The 19,983-nt window shown below is 57.6% G+C and overlaps 1 protein-coding gene across 3 annotated transcripts; it reads right to left on the bottom strand.

The window, feature by feature from the left end:
• Positions 1-6,291: 6,291 nt before the first annotated feature.
• Positions 6,292-13,200, bottom strand: LOC144280284 (uncharacterized). Of its 3 annotated transcripts, none has more exons than XM_077842188.1 (10): positions 13,050-13,200; positions 11,423-11,494; positions 10,938-11,057; positions 10,541-10,738; positions 9,829-10,023; positions 9,202-9,327; positions 8,260-8,328; positions 7,515-7,637; positions 7,028-7,117; positions 6,292-6,582 (listed from the first exon to the last, which is right to left on the bottom strand). In XM_077842188.1, the coding sequence occupies exons 1-9, from the start codon at positions 13,095-13,097 to the stop codon at positions 7,034-7,036; spliced, it is 1,035 nt and encodes a 344-aa protein (XP_077698314.1). In that variant the 5' UTR covers positions 13,098-13,200; the 3' UTR covers positions 6,292-6,582; positions 7,028-7,033. The 3 variants fall into 3 exon arrangements, with proteins under 3 accessions (XP_077698314.1, XP_077698315.1, XP_077698313.1); XM_077842189.1 differs by having other exon boundaries at positions 7,032-7,117; XM_077842187.1 differs by having other exon boundaries at positions 7,039-7,117.
• Positions 13,201-19,983: the final 6,783 nt, after the last annotated feature.

The following is a 19,983-nucleotide window of genomic DNA, read 5'->3' as shown; positions in this document are numbered from 1 at the left end:
TCCTGAAGTTCAGGCGTGACCCCCTTGGCTCGCCCCGGTGCGGCAGCTCGCCGGCTGCTCCGTCGGCTCCGCGCGGGGGGCGGCCGGCTTTATGCAGCGTGTCGCCAGCTCTTTGAATGCGGAGCGACACCTCCGCAGGCGCCGGATTGGTGGAGACGGGGCGGGGGCGGCCTTGGGGGGCTGGCCGGGGAGCTGGAGCTGGCTGGTAGCACCAGGCCTCCTGTGATGGATTTTAGCCTCCTGGCCCCAGGGCGCCCCCCCCCTTGGCCCGCCACCAGCCAGCTCCCCGCAGGGCGCAGTGACCCTGAGTGCCAGGAGCACCCTGCCAAGGGCTGAAAGGCAGCAACACCGCAGTGCCCCTGGGCCCCGGGCCCGGCCCTGGGCTGCCAGCACACCGCCAGGCAGGGGCCCTTCCGGGGGCTAAAGCTAGCCCTGGCAGCAGGGTAATTAGGCCTGGCTCAGCGAGAGCAGCACAAGCCAAGCAGCTCTGGACCAGCTGGGTTCTAATCCCGTTACCACCAGGTAACTGAGCCAGTCCCACTTTTCCTGCCTCAGTTTCCCCAGTCTGTACAATAGTTAATGATGCTTGAGCTGCCTTTGCGAAGAGCTGGAGCCCTGCGGCCGGGAACCCCGAGCGCTGGAGCCCAGTTGTGGGGAGGTGAAACCCCTGTTTCATTTAGGCCCTAAGCTCTGCAAGGAACCCAGCTCGACAGAGAACCGAGCGGAAGGGGCAAAGGCTGCTTGAGAGACAGGCAATAACTCAGGCTGCCTGGCTCAGAGAGTCTTAAGTAGGTGGAGACAAGGCCCAAGAGCTGCACTTAGCAGCTTAACTCCAAAGGGTGGAAAATCAATGGATGAAACGGGCCAGGGTTGGGACCCCGAGAGCCTCATCACAAAGCAATTCCGCCTTGTCAAGAAGCATCAGGGCTGATCCGCCAGGACGCTGTGTCCCTGCCAGTAAATCACTGGAACTGTCCAGCCCACACACATTAATGGGCCTGTGGGGACCAGCCAGCCCCTGGGCGGCCGTATGAGGCCGGAGCACGGGATTTCCTCGGTGCATGGTGGGGGCTGGAAAGTGGCAGACAGGCCGGTGAAGGGATTTCTCTTTGAAGGCTACATCCTGGCTCATCCCTCAGTGCAGAGTGATGGGGCTCTGGCTGTGTGACGTCACCCTTCAGGGGCTCACAGACGTTAAGGTCAGAAGGGAACCATTGTGATCATCTAGTCTGACCTCCAGCACATCGCAAGCCACAGAACCTCACCCACCCACTGCTGTAATAGACCCCTGACCTCTGGTTGAGTCACTGACGTCCTCAAATCACAGTTTAAAGACGTCAAGTTACAGAGAATCCACCGTTTACACTGGTTTAAACTTGCAAGTGACCCATGTCCCATGCTGCAGAGGAAGGCGAGAAAAAAACCCCAGGGTCTCTGCCAATATGACCTGGGGAAAATTCCTTCCCAACCCCACATATGGCGATTAGTTAGACCATGAGCATATGGGCAAGTCCCACCAGCCAGACACCTGGGAGAGAATTCTCTGTAGTAACTCAGAGCCCTCCCCAGCTAGTGTCTCATCTGCGACCATTGGAGATATTTGCTGCTAGCAGTCGCTGATCGGCTACACGCCATTGTAGGCCGTCCCATCAGACCATTAGACTGGGATCTAGGGGGAAACTGTGAAAGGGCTAGGACATCCTGTCCTCGCGGGCTAGACATACTCCTGCTTGGACCACAATAGGTGCGTCTTCACTGGGGGGGAAGGGCTTGCAGGACTCACGTTAACACTTGCAAAGTAAAATCCGAGGGCCGATATGGCAAGCTATAGTTTTCACATGAATAAGTAGGTTGAAGTGCAGACACTGGGGGAGTGCAAGGCCTGTCCCTTTAAGGGCTCAGGGCCAGCCAGTCCTGTTTAGTCAGCCCAGCCTGCCACCTCTGCTGGGCAGAGGCCTCAGGAGGAAGCCCGGTAGTACGGGCTGGCGGCAGAGGGGAGCCATGGGGCTGGATTTGGCTGGAGGGCTGAGCTGCCAGAGTGGCACTAACTCCTGGGCAAGGCCCTCCAAGAAGGGGCCAGGCCAGCGCTCGGTGTCCCCAGGAGGAGAGAGACCGTCATGGTCTATGTTGTACTTGGTGTCCCAGCGGGGAAAAGCCCAGGGAGTCAGAGCCCCACACGGAGCAAGACCCATGAGCTGAGCCCAGGAGGGCCAAAAGACCTTTGGTTTGTTGACTGTGGACTAATGGCAAAGTCGGGGTTTGCTTTGGGAGCTAGACAGTCCATCCCTTCCAGGTACTACAACGCTCCTTCTACACTACGAGTGCGGGGTGAATCCCCTGCTCGGGGCACATGCTCTCTCCATGCTGATCACACAAGCTGACAAGCTAGCGTGAGTATAAATAACCTCGTAGCTGCGGTGAACCATGCTGAGCGTGTATCTACCGGTGCCAGGTGGACCTGTCCTTGGCATGGCTCAGCCGTGCCCCCAGGGCACTACCATGGCTACACTGCGACTTATACTCCTGTTTGCTCCACGAGTGCACCCGCACACGAGCAGGGGGATCACGCCGTAGCGCAGATGGAGCCTGAGCCACCTGGGCCAAGGGTGAGACCAGGGAAGCCCCAAGAAGGTGCAGGCCGGGGAATCGGTTCTGTGCACGCGGGGCTTGAGCTGGGGCTGCCAGGGAGCCGAGCGTCAGCCTAGACCTGCAGAAAGAACAAGGAGGACTTGTGGCACCTGAGAGACTACCAAATTTATTTGAGCATAAGCTTTCGTGGGCTACAGCCAGACCTGCTAACTGAGGAACTACAAACGTATCAGGCCTCACTAGGATTTTGCCCTGTGTAGTTCCCACGGGTGAAGACAAGGCCCAGCAGCCCGGCGGGAGGAGGAACGTTCCTCCGAGGCGGCTGGCGCTGGGCTCTGCTCCAGGCTGAGTCCCGGGTTCCTATCACACCTCGCGGGCGCTGAGGAGGTACGTAAACAGCCCGTGCGCGGCCACCGAGCCGGTCACCCCGCAAAGGGCCCTGGTGCTGCAATGAAATTAACCAGCCAGGCTCCCCCGCCCCAGGACATCCTGCAAGGAGCGAGCAGCATCCGCCCCGCACCTGGGACCGAGCAAACAGTGAGGCAGGCTTTCTGCCCAGCCGGCAGCCACGGGAGCAGCTAGGTCTGCGCACACCCCCTCAGCCACCGTCACCCTCCCAGGGCAGGGGCAGCCAATTCACTGAGCCAACATTACTCCCCCCTCCCCAACACACGACGTCTCAGCCTCCTGTCCCCTCCCCAACCAGGCACAGAGCTGAGCCCGGCAGGTCCCCGCAAACAGCAGATGGCTGCAAGCTTCAGCCACGCTGCGGCTAGGGAGACCGCGGCTGAGTAACTGTGTTTGTCAGATTCTGGCAGCGCTGCCTCTTCTCCCCTGCCCCAGGGAGACCCGTGCCGAGAGCGGCGCTCGGCCCTCTGCTCTGGCTGGGCAGATCAGCCCAATCTAGTAGCAAGGAGTTCCCCACACCCAGCTGGTTTCACCCGGGCCAGTGTTCGGGGGAAGGCCAGCTGGAGAGCAAGGCAGCCCTTTGTGTAGCTAGGACAGTTACTTTGCAAGTGGGCCTGGGTGGGTGCCTTCCAAGGGGGAGCTGGTGAGACTCAAGCAGCTGCGGGTTTCGGTTCCTTTGCAATAGATTTGATGATATTTTGTTTCACTCTTCGGGGGCAGGGGTGGGGCACTAGCGGCTGGGGTTACAAGGCCTGAGTGGGGAGCAGGGAGAACAGGCTCCTGCAGGGCCAGGCCCCGTGAGTCATGGGCAGGCATGCCCAGCCCCCCGGCCGGCTGTAAACACGATTTGTTTTGCTGAGTCCTTAATGGCACCTGCAGCCGGGCCCCGAGCCATAAATCCTGGCAGCAGGAATAACAGCAGTTAGCCGCTGAGCGCCGGAGGAATCAACTGGCCATCCCCGAAGGGGGGCGGCTCCATCAGCCTCTCAGGGCTCCAGCCCGTGTTGTGGCTGAAGGAACCGAGGGAGCAAGCAGGGGCTGAGGACAGATTCCCTGCTGGGCCCGCAAGCTAGAGCAGCATTGAAGGGGGGCGACCCAAGGCTGCTGCTTGCTGGTGAGGATGCGAGGCTGGGAGGGCGGAGGACGTTACCTGTCAGCTCTGTGACTTGGGGAACCAGGGCGCAGTATCCAGCCTGTCTGACTCATGAAGGACACCTCCCTCCCCCCAGCCTCTTGAACCAAAACCCATCAGAAGAAAGACTTACAAAAAGCAATGACAAGGCCGTGGGAGACACCTAAACCCCTGGGACAAGGGTGACAGAATTAAGGGAGCTTCCCTAGCCTCATCTGCATCCAAGATGGGACAGGGAGACATCTCCATTAGCACACAGACTGGAGAACAGAGATTTCAAGGCAAGAACTGCATGGAACCCAGGGACCAGAAAGGCAGGGAAGCAGTGCATGATGGGGGAATCTCTGCTCCAGATGTTAACCCACCTCTGCACACACCCAGCTCTGTAGTTATCAGACCAATTCGAGCAATAAGTCCTTTACTGGCATCCAGAATACTGAAGCTGCCAAATTGCATTGTGAGCTCCCTGGAAGGAACACCGCCCATAGCCAGGAATGAACAGTTCCTATTGTCTAGCCTGAACAAAACTTTGGTATTCTCCCTTGAGCCATCAGTTTACCCACAAACAAATCTAGTGTTCTCCCTTGAACCATTGTTCTTTCCCAACAAAAACCCTGACCTACGCTCAAGTTCTCTGATGCCTGGATCCAAAATCTGCATCAGTTCCATTGGGACTTCATCTTCTCCTGAGTGATCCTGCCAGGGGCTCTGCCTGGCTCCACCCCTCCGGACCCTCAGCTACCGCCACCAACTTGGACCCTCGACCGATTCCAGCTTCACGGAGCGGTGAGAACCCAGCTCTCTCGCTCTCTCTTGGTGCAGCCTTCTGACCTTGACTTGTGTGATCAGTTATAGCTTTCTAAACCTGATTTTGTAATCAAATTTCAGCTAGATTTACTATTGTAACTGTTTTGTTTGTTTGGCTCCCCTTGTAGGGTTATTACCTGGCAATAAATAACTTTTATGGTTAAACTGGTTGCTTCCCTCCCTCCCTCTCTCTTGTGTTTTTGGCTTCCCCATTTGCTCTTCAGCAACTCTCCTCGTACCTAAACTAAGATCCCTGCAGCGCCCAAAAATCCTGTGGGGTTTGCTCATCAGTGGGTTATGACCAGAACAACTGTAACGTGGAAGTGGGGATAGGGACGTGCTGAACCTGGGGCATAGGAGGGCAGCAGCTTGGAAGAGCTGCTCGGCGGAGCCTGCTGAGTCCAGGGACATATAAGGGGTCAGTCAGACACGCGCTGTAAATGTGTGTGTGTGTTCGTCTGATTTGGGGCTGCAGGACCCAGCCCTGGGGACCCTAGGTCCTGCAGGATACCTCCATTGGGAGGGAACTTGCAGCAAGAAGAAGCAGAGCTCCGTACAAAAACACAAGTGACACAAGCAGGACACTGATAGAATTACATAACCCCGCCACCCTCCAGAAGAGTAACCCTAATAAATGAGCATACCCCAAAGTAACAGGCAAATCTGGAAACAGGGAGATTTAAGGCACCAGGGCAAATCCTTGCATTTTCTAAGGGCTCATGACTGTACAGGCAGGACAGGGACTTTGGCTTCACCTCCAAGCCAGGCACACAGAGCGTGCGGCCCAGGCCTAGGCTCACAGGCCCTAGCAGGGCGAGGGGCCCGGATCTGACCCTGTGCTGATGCGGAGTCGCACCACGGCAGCTCCTTGAGGCACTGTGGCGCTGGGAGCTGCTCAGACACAGGCCCGAGCCCCAGGTGCAAAGACGAGACAGACGCTCGGGGCGGGGCAGGAGGGACACAAAAGCAGGAGCATTCTGCCCATTTTACAGAGGCCCAGAGAGATGTAGTGACTTGCCCATGGCCACCCAGGGAGTTTGTGGCAGAGTCAGGACTCGAACCCAGGACTCACAGGGACCATCTGATCGTTTAGCCTGCTCCTTTTGTGTGTCACAGGCTCAAGAACTTGTACCCAGTGACCCCCCCACGGCCTCTCCCCCGAAAAGCCACCCAGCCTTGGAGGGGTGCGAACTCCTACGGGCGTAGGGCACAGCCCAGCACCTTAGCCCATCTCGGTCACAGTGAGCGTGTTTCAAACACGGGAGCCCACTGACATCCCCCCCTCCGGGTCCAGCTGATGGAAAAACCCCTCTCCCTCCACCCGTCCAGAGCAATAACCTCCCTGGAGCCCAGGGTCTGACAAACACCTTTTATTGGAAACCACCGACGGGCACCAGCCCTCCCGTCTGCACACGCCTGCCGCTGGGGAGCGATGCCTCCACACCCAGGACGCCAGCCAGGCTCGGAGCCAGCGCGGGACCAAGGCTGCCTCCGTCCTCTCCCTCCCCGGGGTGCACGGTGAGCTGGTACCCAGCACTGCAGAGTCCCAGTCCTCTAAGCATGAGCGCCGGCACCAGCATGGAAACCTCTGGCTGACGGTGCCGCTGTCTCCAGCCTGCCGGGGCGGAGCAAGGAGCCAGACCCAGCTGCAAGGAGGAACGGGGGAGGGATGAGGGGGAGGAGACGAGGTGACGCTCCTACCTCCTGCTGGGGGGCTCCCCCAAAGCTTCCCCGCTGACGGGAGGAGCCTGTGAAGGCAGCAGAGGGATGGATTGCCCTAGAGATCCCTGGGGTGCAGGGGCTGCCGTGCGTGGGGCAGAGCGGGCCACAAGGACTCATCCGCTCCCAGGGGAGGTTTATCCACATCACGGCGCAGCTTGACACAACTGGCCCCGTCCGCAGGCACCTGGTGCAATAGCCGGCTGGGGGGGAGGGATAAAGACTGAGGGGCACTGGCAGATCTGGGGGCGAGGAAGAGCCCTGTGCCACATGGACCTGCTCACTTCCTGCCCCACAGCCAGGAGCCAGTGCCCGGTAAACACCCCCAGCATCTCAGCTCCCCCCCCAATGTCCGCACAGTGCAAACCCAACCTGCCCCTAACTGCGCGGGGACGACTTCTTCCACCGTGGTCCCTGCTTTGCAGGGGGGACTGCCGCCTCCGCCCGGCCTTGTCTGAGTCCCTGCAAGGCATAAAAGGGTTAATGTGTAGCACTCAAAGGCTGCCAGTTCGAATCCAGCCCTAGGCACGTGCCAGCTCAGCACCTGGACGCACCCCCGTTCCTCTGCCCACCAGCCCCACCCCCACCCCAAAAAACCCCCTACAGTGAGGGGAGCCCCTAAGGGCATCCAGCCCGTGTCCCAGCAAGCCGCTCCCCCATTTAGCTCCGTCCCAGGAGGCTAAACGCAGAGCTGCAAGCAGCACGGCTCACGCCCAGCACCGCCAGCCACCCTCTGCAGCGAGGGGGGGGTGGTACCGCAAGTGGCCAGTGCAGCCTGGCCCCCACCCTGCAGCACCGGGGAGACAGGCAAGACAGCCCCACTGTCTAGGGGGCAGATCCCCACCCGGCCAGGCCTTACCATGTAGAAGCCAGTGTGGTACCCGCTCATGTACCAGGCCAGGAGCATGCAGGCCAGGGCGCCCCCCTCATCGTCCTCCGCGCACAGCGGGTCCAGAAGCAGCGGTGGAGGGGGAGGGATGACCTGGAAAAGCAGCAGCAGAGTTCCTGGTCAGAGACCTTCCCTAGCAATAAAGATGATTACAGAGATTCCCGCCTCCCCGGGGGGGGGGGGGACTCACCCGGGATGCACAGGGACCCCGGAGCTTTACCTGACACCCCCCCCCGCCAGGAGTCCTTCCCACAGTGATACACAAATCAACAGCCCGCTGGCGCCACCTAGTGGCTTCTTTGTGCTCCAGCCTGCGGGGGCTCCCTGCCTCCCTTGCCTCCCAGAGAGGGCAGGGAGAGCCTGGGCAAAGCTGGGGGTGCCCCAGCGCTGGGCTCCTATGCCAGGCTCAGGGGGGTGGGCTCTGGCTTTATAGCTCATGGGGCTGGCAACCCCGAGATCGGACGCTGCAGGATGGCAGCTCGCCCTGGAAGTCTGGCCAGAGCATGGGCTACCAGAGATGGCAGTGGGCTACCAATACTGCCCTTTAACAGCCACCAGGCTTTGGGTTCTGCACTGGTTTGCTCCCTCCTCCAGCCCCGAGGGGAGGGCTGGGGCAGGAGATCAACAGCCAGGGCCCTTTCCCGCAGGGCGGGAGTCGCGGAGGCTCTGGGTTTGCCGTAGAAACAGGTCCCCGACGAGGAGCGTGTACACTCACCGGGGGGCAGGCGGATCTGCGGGGCCGGGGGCCGAAGGGCAGCAAGGGACCAGGCCACCAGGAGCCGCTCTGAAAGGGAGGCAGAGAGAGCGCCCAGCGGGCATGAGCCCAGAGAGAGGACGGGGATGTGACCCCAGTGAGCCAGGGATGGAGACGGCCCCATGGTGTGATCCCAGCATCTCCCGCCAGCTGTTCCAAAACCCCAGCAGGGCATGGGTCACTAGCCCCCAGACCTTAATGGGCTGCCCCTGTCCTTCCCCTCCCCTCCCCCCACTCCCCTGGGTCTGGGCTAAGTGGGGAGGGGGCCCTGTTACAGGGCCATGACATTTAAAGGGGAACCAGGGCACTCGAAAGGGCTAATCCCACTAGTCCCCGCTTGAAGGGCCATGGGCCCAGGCCCTCCATCGCGCTGCTCCTCTGTGATGGCAACAGTGACACAGCGCCCCCTACTGCACGGGTACAGGAATGACTCCCAGGGACAGTGACACCCCCCCGCCCACCTACCACCAGCACAGCACCCCCCAGCTCCACCCTGACTGCCAGGGGAGAGCGCCCCCTAGTGCCATGTTGGGCACTGGAGTCAGCACCCACTCCAAAGGGACCATGCCCCCTACTGGGCCCCCTGCCCTGCTTCCTGCAGCCCAGTGCCCCCTAGCACCACCCTGGGGTAGTGGGGTCAGCACTGACCCCCGGGGGAGAGCTCCCCCCTCTGAGACACCTCGTTCCCATGCAGCAGCCAGGGCTTTCCCCACAGACTCCCCCACAGTCTCCCATTCAAGGCCTGAGCAGACCAAACCCTGCTTAGCTTCAGGGCTGTGAGGCGCAGCTTGTGTTCTTCTCCCTGCGACGCGGGGGGGACACGACGGGACGACACGTGGAGCGGGGGCTGTGGTTGAAGCTCCCCCAGGTCACTGTCCCGCTGGGGCAAGCCCAGGCACTCACCTTGGGCGGCGGGGGGAAGTAATGCGCCCACTCCCCTTTCGTGCTCGGCCTCCTCCAGCTGTGGGGCGGCTCGCGGGGGAAGCTGGGGCTGCATCCCCTGGGCACTCCAGGGGCGTCCGCTTCAGCCTTGCCAAGGAGACACAAGGATCAGAGCAGAGCGTGCCCCTGGCGTGCCCCGCACCAGGCCTTGCACTTCCACCAGCACGCAGCAGGGACCTGCAACCCCCCTCGCCTGCCCCAGGGGACCCCACAGAGAAGGGGGGAGGCACAGAGCTGGCAGGGGATCAGACAAGGGAGAGAAGAGGGGACACTAACTGCCGGGGAGAGCGCCCCCTACTGAGCCCCCCCACACCCGCAGCACACCGCCCCCTAGCATTGAGCTTTGGGGGTAATCAGGGGGGACAAAGGGAAATGAAGAGAAAAACGGGGTGGGGGAGGGCGGATCAATGGGCAGAGTTAAGGGGAAGGGAAGTTAATGAGGGATTCGGGGCTTCTGCAATGATTACAGCCAAGATCTCCCCTCCCCCAAATCAGTCCCTCACTAACAGAGCCCCCTTTGCCCACTCAGTCTTGGGGTGGGGGCTCCTTTAATGGCCCTCACTCCCCGTCCCATGGGGGGCCACTCACCCTCCAGCTGCCCAGGTCCCCATCCATGGCCCCGCACGGGGGCAGCAGCTCCTCCAGCGCTTGCTGTTCCTTGTTCCCGTAGCCGACAAACTCCACCAGGCACGTCCCCGCCGCGGCGTCCACCGACCGCACAGTGGCCGGGTAGAGCAGCCCGTCCTCCGACCAGATGGCGCTGCAGGCGTCGCCCGCCTTCCACTGGGGAGCGGCACCAACCGTGGCTCACACAAGAGCCCATCACACAGAGAGCCTGGCTGCTAGGGACCCCACGAGGCCCCAGAGTCTGTGTCTGCCTCGGGGTCCCGACCAAACCCCAGCTCGGGACAGCACCTTCCACCTCCCCCTGCAGCATCAGAGGGAGGCAGAGCTCTGCTGTGTGTCGGAAATCGGACCCAGATGTCCTGAACCCCAGACCCGGGCTCTGGTCATGAGGCCCCGTTCCCCTTCCCACACTGGGAACAGAACCCAGGCATCCTGACGCTCGCCCCTGCTCTAACCAGTCAACCACACTCCCCCCACCTGAGAACAATCCTGGCTCCCAGTCCTGTGCTCTAACCACCACACCACACCACCTCCCATTGAGATGGGTGAATCTGAGAGCAGACAGTTCCCCCGTAGGGCGGGCCAAGTGCCCAGGTTAAGGGGAGTGAGCCAGGCCCCTCTGGCTAACCCTGCCAGCACCCGCCCCGCGCAGCCCCACCCCACAGCATCTCACCATTCTCCGGGGCTCCAGCGAGTCGTCTGGGCTCTCGTCGGGGGGGAAGAGGTCCCACAGCCTCTGCTCCTCCCGATTGCCGTAGAGCTCGTACTCCACCACGCAGGCGTCCCCCTCCTCGCTCAGGGAGACGACGTGAGCCGGGTAGAGAAGCCCGTCTCCGGACCAGACGGCGCAGCACGTGTCACCCACCTTCCACTGCGGAGACAGAGGAACAGGGCCTCAGGGCTGCAGCGGGGACACGCGCCAGCACGGGTAATGGACGGGCCGTAGCCCACGCTACCCAGCATGAACCATCATTGTGCAACGCACGTACTAGTGCGGCATTTGCACTATTCTACGCGCCGCCCTGACTCCAGCATTGGATCCTGCAGATCTCTTCTTGCTCTGTACTCACCTGGGAGCCTTCCTCCTCTTCCTCCTCCTCCTCCACATCTCCTTCACTCTCGGCCCCGCTGGAGGCTGAAGACTCAGAGCTCTTGGATGCCTGGTCCTTGTCGCCAGCTCCCAGGGTGTCCTGCAATGTTGCAGATACTGAGGCAGCTGAGAGAAGGAGGGGAATTTGGGAGGAGCAGCTGCTCTGTCCCCCCGCCCCGCTGAGACAGGCTGGAAGGACCAACCTTTCCCCACAGGGCTGGGGGAGCATCAGACATGGAGAGGGAGGGGACATCCCAGAGCAGGAGGGCGAAGGCAGCTCTCAGACCTGTGCAAGCAGCCAGGTCATTGCCCCATAGGCAGCACAGACTGCAGCCTCTGCCCCAATCCCCAGGGGGCTGGGGTCAGCAAGACCTGGAGCAGGTAGCTCATGGGGCACATCCAACAGGCAGGGACACAGGGGGAAGCATCCCCAGAAGTTCAGCACAGCCCCCCCGAGTGCCTCACCTTACAGGAGCGGACGGCTCGGTCGTAGGAGCGGATCAGGGCGCAGTCATCGGACGCTGTGCAGTCGGCATTCTGCAAACAGCACGCACCCCGTCACGGAGGGTCGTCTACACACACGACATGGGGCTGCATCCTTCAGCTGAGCTCAGCCACCAGAATCAGCTACCCCGAGAGCATGACACACGCTGGCAGGCAGAGGGGCAACTGCGAGCCCCGATCCTGTACCGGGACCTGGTCACGCCGACCCACGCAGAATAGTGCCCTTAGCACTGGCAAGTAGGGACATTCTCTTTGTTCCCTGGCATGCTGCTCGGGCGTAACCGTCCTGCCAATTCGCATGATTGGTTTGAAAGCTCCCAAGCTCTTGAGATCCTGGGATCACAGGAGCATCTTGGCTTCCATTTAAAAATCCAAACCGTTTCTAGCCCACCGAGTTACAGAGGAAAGCTTGAAAACATGACCCTAGAAATCTCAAGCCTCAGAAACCCAAAAAAAAGAGGACCCCAAATCTTATTATTTTTAAGGCAATCACACGCTTTCTGATCCATGATTGTGCATGCTTGGGGTTGGCGATGCTGAGATAAGAAAGTAAAGGCATGCCAGTGGAAGTTCACCCAGACCAGCCGGCACCTCCCCCAGTTCTTACCCTGAAAAGCTACAGTCCTGATTAGCCTGGACACATTAAACCATCCTCCCCGGAGAAACTCTGATCCACAGCCGGAAGTGGATTAATGACCCCTCACGCTTCCCCATGCGGTACAAGGCAGGGCTGTGTTTCCCCTTTTACAGATGGGAAAAGTCCAAAGTCACACAGTGTGAAACCGGTAGAGCTAGGAACAAAAACCCAGTCCGCTGCTCTTCCCACTAGGCCATGCTGTTTCCCAATCAAGGTAAATACGAGTGCTGCCCGAACTCAGCAGGGGCTACTCACAGGCTTAAAGTTAAGCACCTGCTTAGTTCTGTGCAGGATCAGGGCCTCCTGTAAACAAATCGCAAAGCAAGCAGAGCAGCAGTCGCCCCCCACCCCACCCCATAATATGGGGCAGGCTCATTCACCCCTCTAAAACCCAAGACAGGGAAAACCAGGCAAGTAAGAAGGTTTGGCGCTGTTGAAACCTGTGTAACAAACCCATCAGCGTCCCTGCTGTAGTAGGAAAACCCAAAAAAGTATCCGGGCCTGTCTACGTGGTACCCAATCCTGGGGGGGGGGGGAACTGACCCTACCATGACACTCCTAAAAGCCACCAGGCTTCCGCAGCCGCTGGTTTCCCAGGGGGCTGCTACCACCCCGCAGCTGGGGCTGGATTGCAGGGTATTCTAGCCAGCCCCCCCCAGCTAAGACCCCCTTGAGGGCAGGGGGCAGCCCCCGCGCTCTCGTGTCCCCCCTTTGAACTTAGTGTAAAGCAGGGAAATGAACGACTCCAGCTTTGGCTTTAAGTGCAGCTTCTTCACCTTGGTTTGCAAGTGGGGGGGGGGCCACACTGAGTCCTATCTGTGAGTCCCCCCCCCCAAAAAAAGGCCTGGGGAGGAAGCCCCCCCCTCCCCGGGATTTTAGAGGCCCAGTGGGGTCCTCCAGCAGCTCCAGAGCCTGATGCACCCGGGTTGCAAGCTGCCCCCCACGGCTTACCTGGTGCCCCTCCTTCTGGTACACGATCTCCCCCGCACACTCGGCCATTGCACGCGGGGTGCAGCCCCTAAGGCCCCATCGCAGGGCAGGCGCAGCCCGCTCCCCGCACACAGCTTCTTGCACCGAGCCCAGGCGCGCACGCGGGGCCCGTCTCCAGGCTCCCTGGGAAACGTAGTTTTCTTCGCCCTCACCCCTGGCTGCGTTCTGCAGCGCAGCCCGGGGAGGCTTGGACTACAGCCCCCAGAGGGCATTGCTCTCCCGCCACAGAGTGGCGGGGGCTGGGGGCGGCGCGCCGGTCTGCTCTGCACAGCGCCCTCTGCGGGTAGGAGGTACACGGCGCCGCCTAGGGATGGCCAATCTTCACAGGCTGGGCCGCGGGGAGAGGGTCCCCCGGTGTGACAAGCTGTGTCGGGGCTCAGCTCAGGCTGGGTTAGCCGGATTAGGACGTGATCTCAGAGTTCTCAGATCTCAGACAAACAGAGTTCCCCCTGGGATGCAGGCTCCCTTGTGGTTCGGAGACTAGACGGAACCCAAGAGACTGGAGCCCAGGTCTGCTCTGGATTTCCTGGGCAAGTCACTGCATCTCTTTGTGCCTCAGTTCCCCCTCTGTGAAGCGGGGATCATGATCCTGTCCTGTCTAGTTAGATAGCAACCTCTTTGGGGCAGAGATTCTCACTCACTCCGTGTCTGTGCAGCACCCAGCACGACGGGGCCCCGGTGAGCTCTCTAGACCCTCCTGGAAATGTAAATAAAAATACTAAACAAATTCTAGCTGCCGTGAAACAGGACAACTATTTAATACCATGCAGCTGTGACCACTGCAGCCCCTCTGCAAGGAGAAGGAAAAGCTCTGGCAAACAACCGTTAAAGCTGCCAAAACTCTGCAACACCCAAGGCTGCATGGACAATTTCTCCAGGAAGCTAAGGCACCTCTGTGTGGCCTTCAGTCCACTGCTCCCTGGGATGGTTTGTGCCGGAGGGGGGGGTGCCTCCCTTTCTCCTTGTCTGAGCAGCACCGCCTGCTATTGGCGGGCCATGGACGGGGCTCCCAGACGGCTGTAACACTGACCCTCTTGGTGGTCTGTTCTTCCGAGCGACCGCTGAGTTCTGAATTCATCAGGAGTGAAAGGTCCGCAGCCCTGATGAAAATCAGGCCCCAGGTACCTCAGCGCTTCCCACCGTTCGAGTGGCTAAAGCAGGACGCCTTTAAAAAAAAATCAATCGAGTAATTCCATTCTGGAGAAGGTTTGGTAGAGCAGCTATTATAACAACATGTTCAAAATAACAAAAGAAACTAAGCCCAACAAAGGTCTTTCTGTCTGTCTTCACTCCTGGCAAATTCTGAAACGACCGTCAGCACCCAGATTGATTTTGTTAATGAATTTTACAGCCAGTTTTGGCTAGAACAAAAGTAAGTGTTCACCCCAGCAAAAGAGCAGCTTCTGTTCCTCTGCAGAGTGTTCCCGGCGGGGGGACAAACTGATCCATGCAGCAGGTTTTGCAGCTTGGGTGAAGGCTAATGCTGCTGGCACTTCATGTGGGAAAAGATATTTGGTTTAGCACAGAATGGAAAATACTTCTCACCCTCATCCGAACTAGCATCCAAAGCACCATATCATTCAAGGCCTTCGATCGCACAAGGTTCATTTGCAAGTGCTCTAGGTGCGACTGTCCCTTGTGTAACAGGGGTCGCTTTTGTGGAAGCACATGCCTAGCTCTCAGCAATTGGGGAGTCTGGGAGCATGGTTTTAAAGAAAGGACTAACATGGTCACTGCTAGCACGAGGGACGTTATGCTCCAAAAGACATTCTGTAAATCAAATTTCAGCATTGGTGATGCGATCACTCGTTTTTGACCCAGCAGATGGGAGCAAAGTTGCCCATGATTTTGACTGTCACAGCCTTGGCACCGGTCGCATGTTTCTCCACAGCAATATGTCTTGAAGTATCTTTGTATTCGCCATGACTAGCAGACAAATCAGATCTGCAACGCTCACGAAAAGCAGACGTTCGCCCTCACTTAGATTTTTGTAGAAAAGGATGCCGGGACTGCCAAGTGTCTTTAAACAGACATAGACTTTCACTTTTGTCTTGGGCCAACCCTCAGTGTCTTCATCAGTTATGGCTGTTGCTGAGTCTTTTGAGGGGTAATTTTATTTTTATTTATTTGTTTGATAATCCTGCAATTTCTGGCCTATGCTCAAGTTTCAGTTTTAATCATGCGAGACTCTGCTACCGATACGATAACCCAATCCCGGCTCTGACTCATTTTAACACTCGCGCGGTGTGGCCAGCTGAGGCTCTCTGAACTCCTTCTCACATTACAACTCAACTCCTCCTGGGCATGGCATTCCTGGCGGAAGTGGGGGGTCTAATGATACAGGGAGGGTGAGAGTCATAAAAAGAAACATGAGCGTAACCACCCAGTAGAAACACGTGGAGTTGTGACTTTGCGCAAGCGAAATACCGCTTTGCGGCTACGATTGCACACTCAGTTTTAATTGTATTTTCGTTCAGTCATTGTAACTGATGCTACTGTAACGTAGCAAGCTTAATGCAGGAAATGTTCTGCTTCAACCAGGAGAGAGGGTTGTGGGGGTCAAAGTGGGACAATCCCTCAAAACCCAGGACTGGTGGGAGGAACGGTGTCTCAAGTAAGGCTCCCTGAAATCAGCAAACAAAAATGTCTCTGTACTTGTACACTAAAGACAGGCCTAAAATGTGACCCGCTAAACTCATTGCACTTGTGACCCAGAGAGGATCTGAACCCAGAGCTCTAGAGAGTAATTACCCCATCACATTACCGACGCCTCGCCTGTCTCACACTGATGGATGATGAGATGATGGGGACATTTGGGGATCGCTAGCTAGATTGGGGCCTCTTTCTCAATTTCCTTACACCTTGTGTAGTCACTTACATTAGTGCAAACTGGCTCACTGCCAGCGTGTCACCTCCGTTTTGCAATCGTGTAAATACTCGCCCACTGTGCAGGTCATCGGAGAACCAGGCCCAATAGCTCTGATTTGTTTGGTCTCCTGTCTCCACAGGAGCCCATATTTTAGATGAGCTTTCCAGACACACACAGAAACTGCAAAATTTGAAACGACTGCTCCTCATTAAACTCCGCTCCATGTGCTAGTCAACAACTAATTTCCTTTAACGAGCCGGGGACAAGTTTTTCACTCTTCCCTGCCAAAAAATAATAAGTCATAAATATTTATTTCAAGTGTAATTGATTAGAGTCATGATTTTATCCTTGCCTGCCAGGTTCTGAGCAATGAGAATAACTGCGGATACAGCCAGGAGACAGCTTATGGAGCACGTGGTGCTGTCCCAGTCTTTCACCCTGAAAAGAACAAGACACAAGGACTGAAAAGTGACGGTTTTTCAAATGCGGGAAGTTTCTAAGTCCATATTTGGCCACCTGAATAAATGGTCAGATCTGCCGAGGCCCTTTAGAAGCGACCTCAGTGGAAATCCTAGTGAGCAGCCGACTTATCTCAATCCCTAAATCTAGTCTCAAAGGCGCCTAAGGGAATTTGCTACTCAGCCCCCAGGGGGATCTGGGCACCCAACTCCTTTCGGAAAACCCCAGCCTTAAGTGCCTATTCATTTTAGGCACCTTTTGAAGTGATGGTTTCTGAAATCCCAACCCATCAGCTGACCTGCCCCCACGGCCTTTGCATGAGACACCTTGATTCCAGTCTCACTCCCCTCCCTAGATCAGCAATATCCAGATCAGCAATACTGCCCACTGCCTCGGTGTCTCTAGTTTTCAACCGACTGGCAGGAGCTGGATTGTCCCCATGTTCCAAGGACTCACTGAAGTTCCTGGAGTGCCGCCCAAGGTCCTCAGCGTGATCTTCCCCAGGCAGCTACAGGTTGCTCCCAGTGGTCTCACAGCTGGCTGTGCCCGTCTGGCTTTGAAATGGAATCCGCAGACGGCCACATTGATTTGCTCTCCAGTCGTTCAGTCCTTTGGGCCAGATGCTAATCTCAGTTAGGCTGGACTCCCTCCAGGGGGGTCAGTGGGGTGACTCTGGCTTTGCACCATTGTAACTGAGATCAACCTCCGGCCCTTTACCAAGCTGCCATGCGAGCCGTGAATGATATTTTCAGTTCCTCTCTGAACAATGACTGTTCGGCTCAGGAGGGCCTGGAGGAGGTGTGGAACCAGCCCTACTTTCCTGGAGACAAGAGGACGCTTTCTGCCAGACACACTCGGAAACTGGAACTGAGGCAGCCCCGCGCTGCAGGCAGATCGTTCTTTGTGCCAATATTAGCAAAGCTGAAGGCAATGAAAAGAGGGTGGCTCTGGCTCTAGGCTGGGACCCAGGGTAGCTGGGTTCCCTTCCTGGTTCTGCCTGCATGACTTTAGCCAAATCCCTTTGTCTCCACTTCCTTTCTTGGAACTGGGGATAATAATCCGTCCTTTCCCCCCACGCTTTGTCCGTCTTGGCTAGTTAGATCACAAACTCCTCAGGGCAGAAACTATCTCTTACCATGGATCTGTGTAGGGCCAGGCACACCGGGGCCCTGATCCCAATCAGGGCCTCTCCACCCGGCTCCAAGACAAACAATAATGACTGAAACTTTGACACGTGCTGAAAATGCCATCTGGGGCACTGGCCGTTCCACAATCCACACCCAGGGGAGGGAGACGTCAGTTCTGCTGGATTTCAGGCCCACCTGAAAAGCTTAGGCTGAGAAGCTTGGAAATGTGGGTCCCAATCAGCTCTCGCAAAATACAAGAGACCAGCTGCTGCTTTTAAAAATCCTGGGCAGGGTCCACAGCGGGAGGAATTTGCCAGCGCTCTGGGGGTGTCAATGTTGCTATGCTGGTGGTTTGCACTGATTGGTCCATTTCCCCGGCTGCCCTTGCAACCAGATGGAAATGATTTGCATCCACATCACAGAAGAGAATCATAGACATGCAGGGCTGGAAGGGACCTCAAGGCATCATCAAATCCAGCCCCCTGCACTGAGGCAGGACCGGAAACCCAGACCATCCTGGAGGGTGTTTGTCCAACCTGGTCTTAAAATCCTCCAATGATGGGGATTCCACAACCTCTCTAACGCTTAACTAGCCTTCTAGCTAGAAAGATTTTCCTAATACCTAACCTAAATCTCCCTTGCTGCAAAATAAACGAATGACTTCTTGTCCTGCTCTCGGCGGACATAGAGAACGGTTGATCCCCACCCTCTTTATCACAGCCCTCAGCATAATCGGGATGCCCTTTCCCATTTGCATGGAACAAACTGCCTGTGGGATATTGTGATGATTAAAAAGAAAAGGAGTACTTGTGGCACCTTAGAGACTAACCAATTTATTTGAGCATGAGCTTTCATGAGCTACAGCTCACTTCATCAGGTGCATACCGTGGAAAAGCCGTTTCCACGGTATGCACCTGATGAAGTGAGCTGTAGCTCACAAAAGCTCATGCTCAAATAAATTGGTTAGTCTCTAAGGTGCCACAAGTACTCCTTTTCTTTTTGCGAATACAGACTAACACGGCTGTTACTCTGAAACCTGTGATGATTAAAGTATTACTGGGTTCAAACAAGAGCTCCATCAATGGCTATTAGCCCCGGGGGTCAGGGATGATCCCATGCTGGGGGTGACCCTGAACCTCTGAGTGCCCGAAATCAGGAGGGGAATTCAGGGGTGGATCTCTCCAAAATTGCCCTGTTCTGTACACTCCCCAGGAAGCTCTGGTACTGGCCGCTCTAGGAAACAGGAAACTGGGCTAGATGGACCATGGGTCTGACCTAGTACGGCAGCTCTTACGTTATGAGTCAGAAATTCCCTTTCCCTTGGAAACCAAAGTCAAAAATGAAGCAAATAAGTCTGAGAACCTGGAAAACCCCTCAACTCTAGTCTTTTTTAAGGTGCCGGTGTTTTTCCATTCATGAGTTCTTCTGGGCCCAAGATTTATCTTCTAGTCCGGCCTCGGGACAGCTTTATGAATGGCAGCGTGTACCATGCAGCATCCTGAGCACCCGGAGATGGGGACAAAGCGTGATGTGCCGTGGAGAATGCTCATGTGGAGGAGCCGGGGGCTGAGAGAGAGGAGCCGGGGGCTGAGAGGGAGAGACGTGGTTACAAGAAGAGACGTTAAGGTGGAGCTGCAGTCAGAAAAGTGGCTGTAAAACTGGTCCCTTCTTACCCAGCGGGGACCTTTGCGATGTGTAAATGAAATAAATATAACGGTCAAAACGACGTGCCTTCCTGCCACATACACACCACACTCCCTTGTACACTCGCGGTGTGCACTGTCCCCTGGCACACTCACTCTGTGCACCACCACACCGCACACACTCACCCTGTGCAGCCTGGCCCGGCACAGCCCCTCGCACACGCATGCTATGCACCACTGCACAGCACACCCTCCTGACACATCCACACGCTGCAGAAACACATCTACAATCCTCCCACCCTCAGTCCTCCGATTCTCGCACCTTCTCACATGCACCCTCCATGCCCTCACACAGCACACCCGTGCACACTCGCACCCTCCCATCCTCCACCGCAAGCTCTCCCCTTGCACACCGTCACCACACACATACATGTAACCGGAGAGAGAACCAGCCCTGCCGCCTCCCCCAGGCACCTATAAATACCCACGGCTCATAACCTGTGCTTTGCCAGCAGGTGCTTCCCGCACAATGGAGCACGTCTGTGCCTCGTGTCCGTGCTGGACGCACACACCCAGCCCGGCAGCCTTGTCATCACAGCCTCCCCCCTTCCCCGCAGCTGCTCACACTCCTGCCACGCTGCTCCTTGGATGCGCTGGGGAGTGAGCAGCTGCCTGTCGCTGCCCGTGGAGCCCATGTGCTTGTTTGTCCCTTCTGGCACATGGCAGCAAGCATGGCTGGCCACGTGACCCCAGCAGCCCCCCTGCCCCCCCCCCCGGGTGGGAGGCCTAGCTCAGAG

This window comes from Eretmochelys imbricata, chromosome 25 (genome assembly GCF_965152235.1).
Source record: "Eretmochelys imbricata isolate rEreImb1 chromosome 25, rEreImb1.hap1, whole genome shotgun sequence".
Lineage (NCBI taxonomy): Eukaryota > Metazoa > Chordata > Testudines > Cheloniidae > Eretmochelys > Eretmochelys imbricata.
Note: the sequence above shows the minus strand (reverse complement) of the source record. Positions and strands in the feature narration are given on the sequence as shown.

Coding starts and splice junctions, on each gene's coding strand:
- LOC144280284 (XM_077842187.1), bottom strand. CDS start 13,097: ATGGCCGAGTGTGCGGGGGAGATCGTGTACCAGAAGGAGGGGCACCAG. Junction 10,024..10,540: donor CGCTGGAGCCCCGGAGAATG/GTGAGATGCTGT, acceptor GCCGCTCCCCAG/TGGAAGGCGGGCGACGCCTG. Junction 6,583..7,038: donor GAAGAAGTCGTCCCCGCGCA/GTTAGGGGCAGG, acceptor TCCTCCTTGCAG/CTGGGTCTGGCTCCTTGCTC.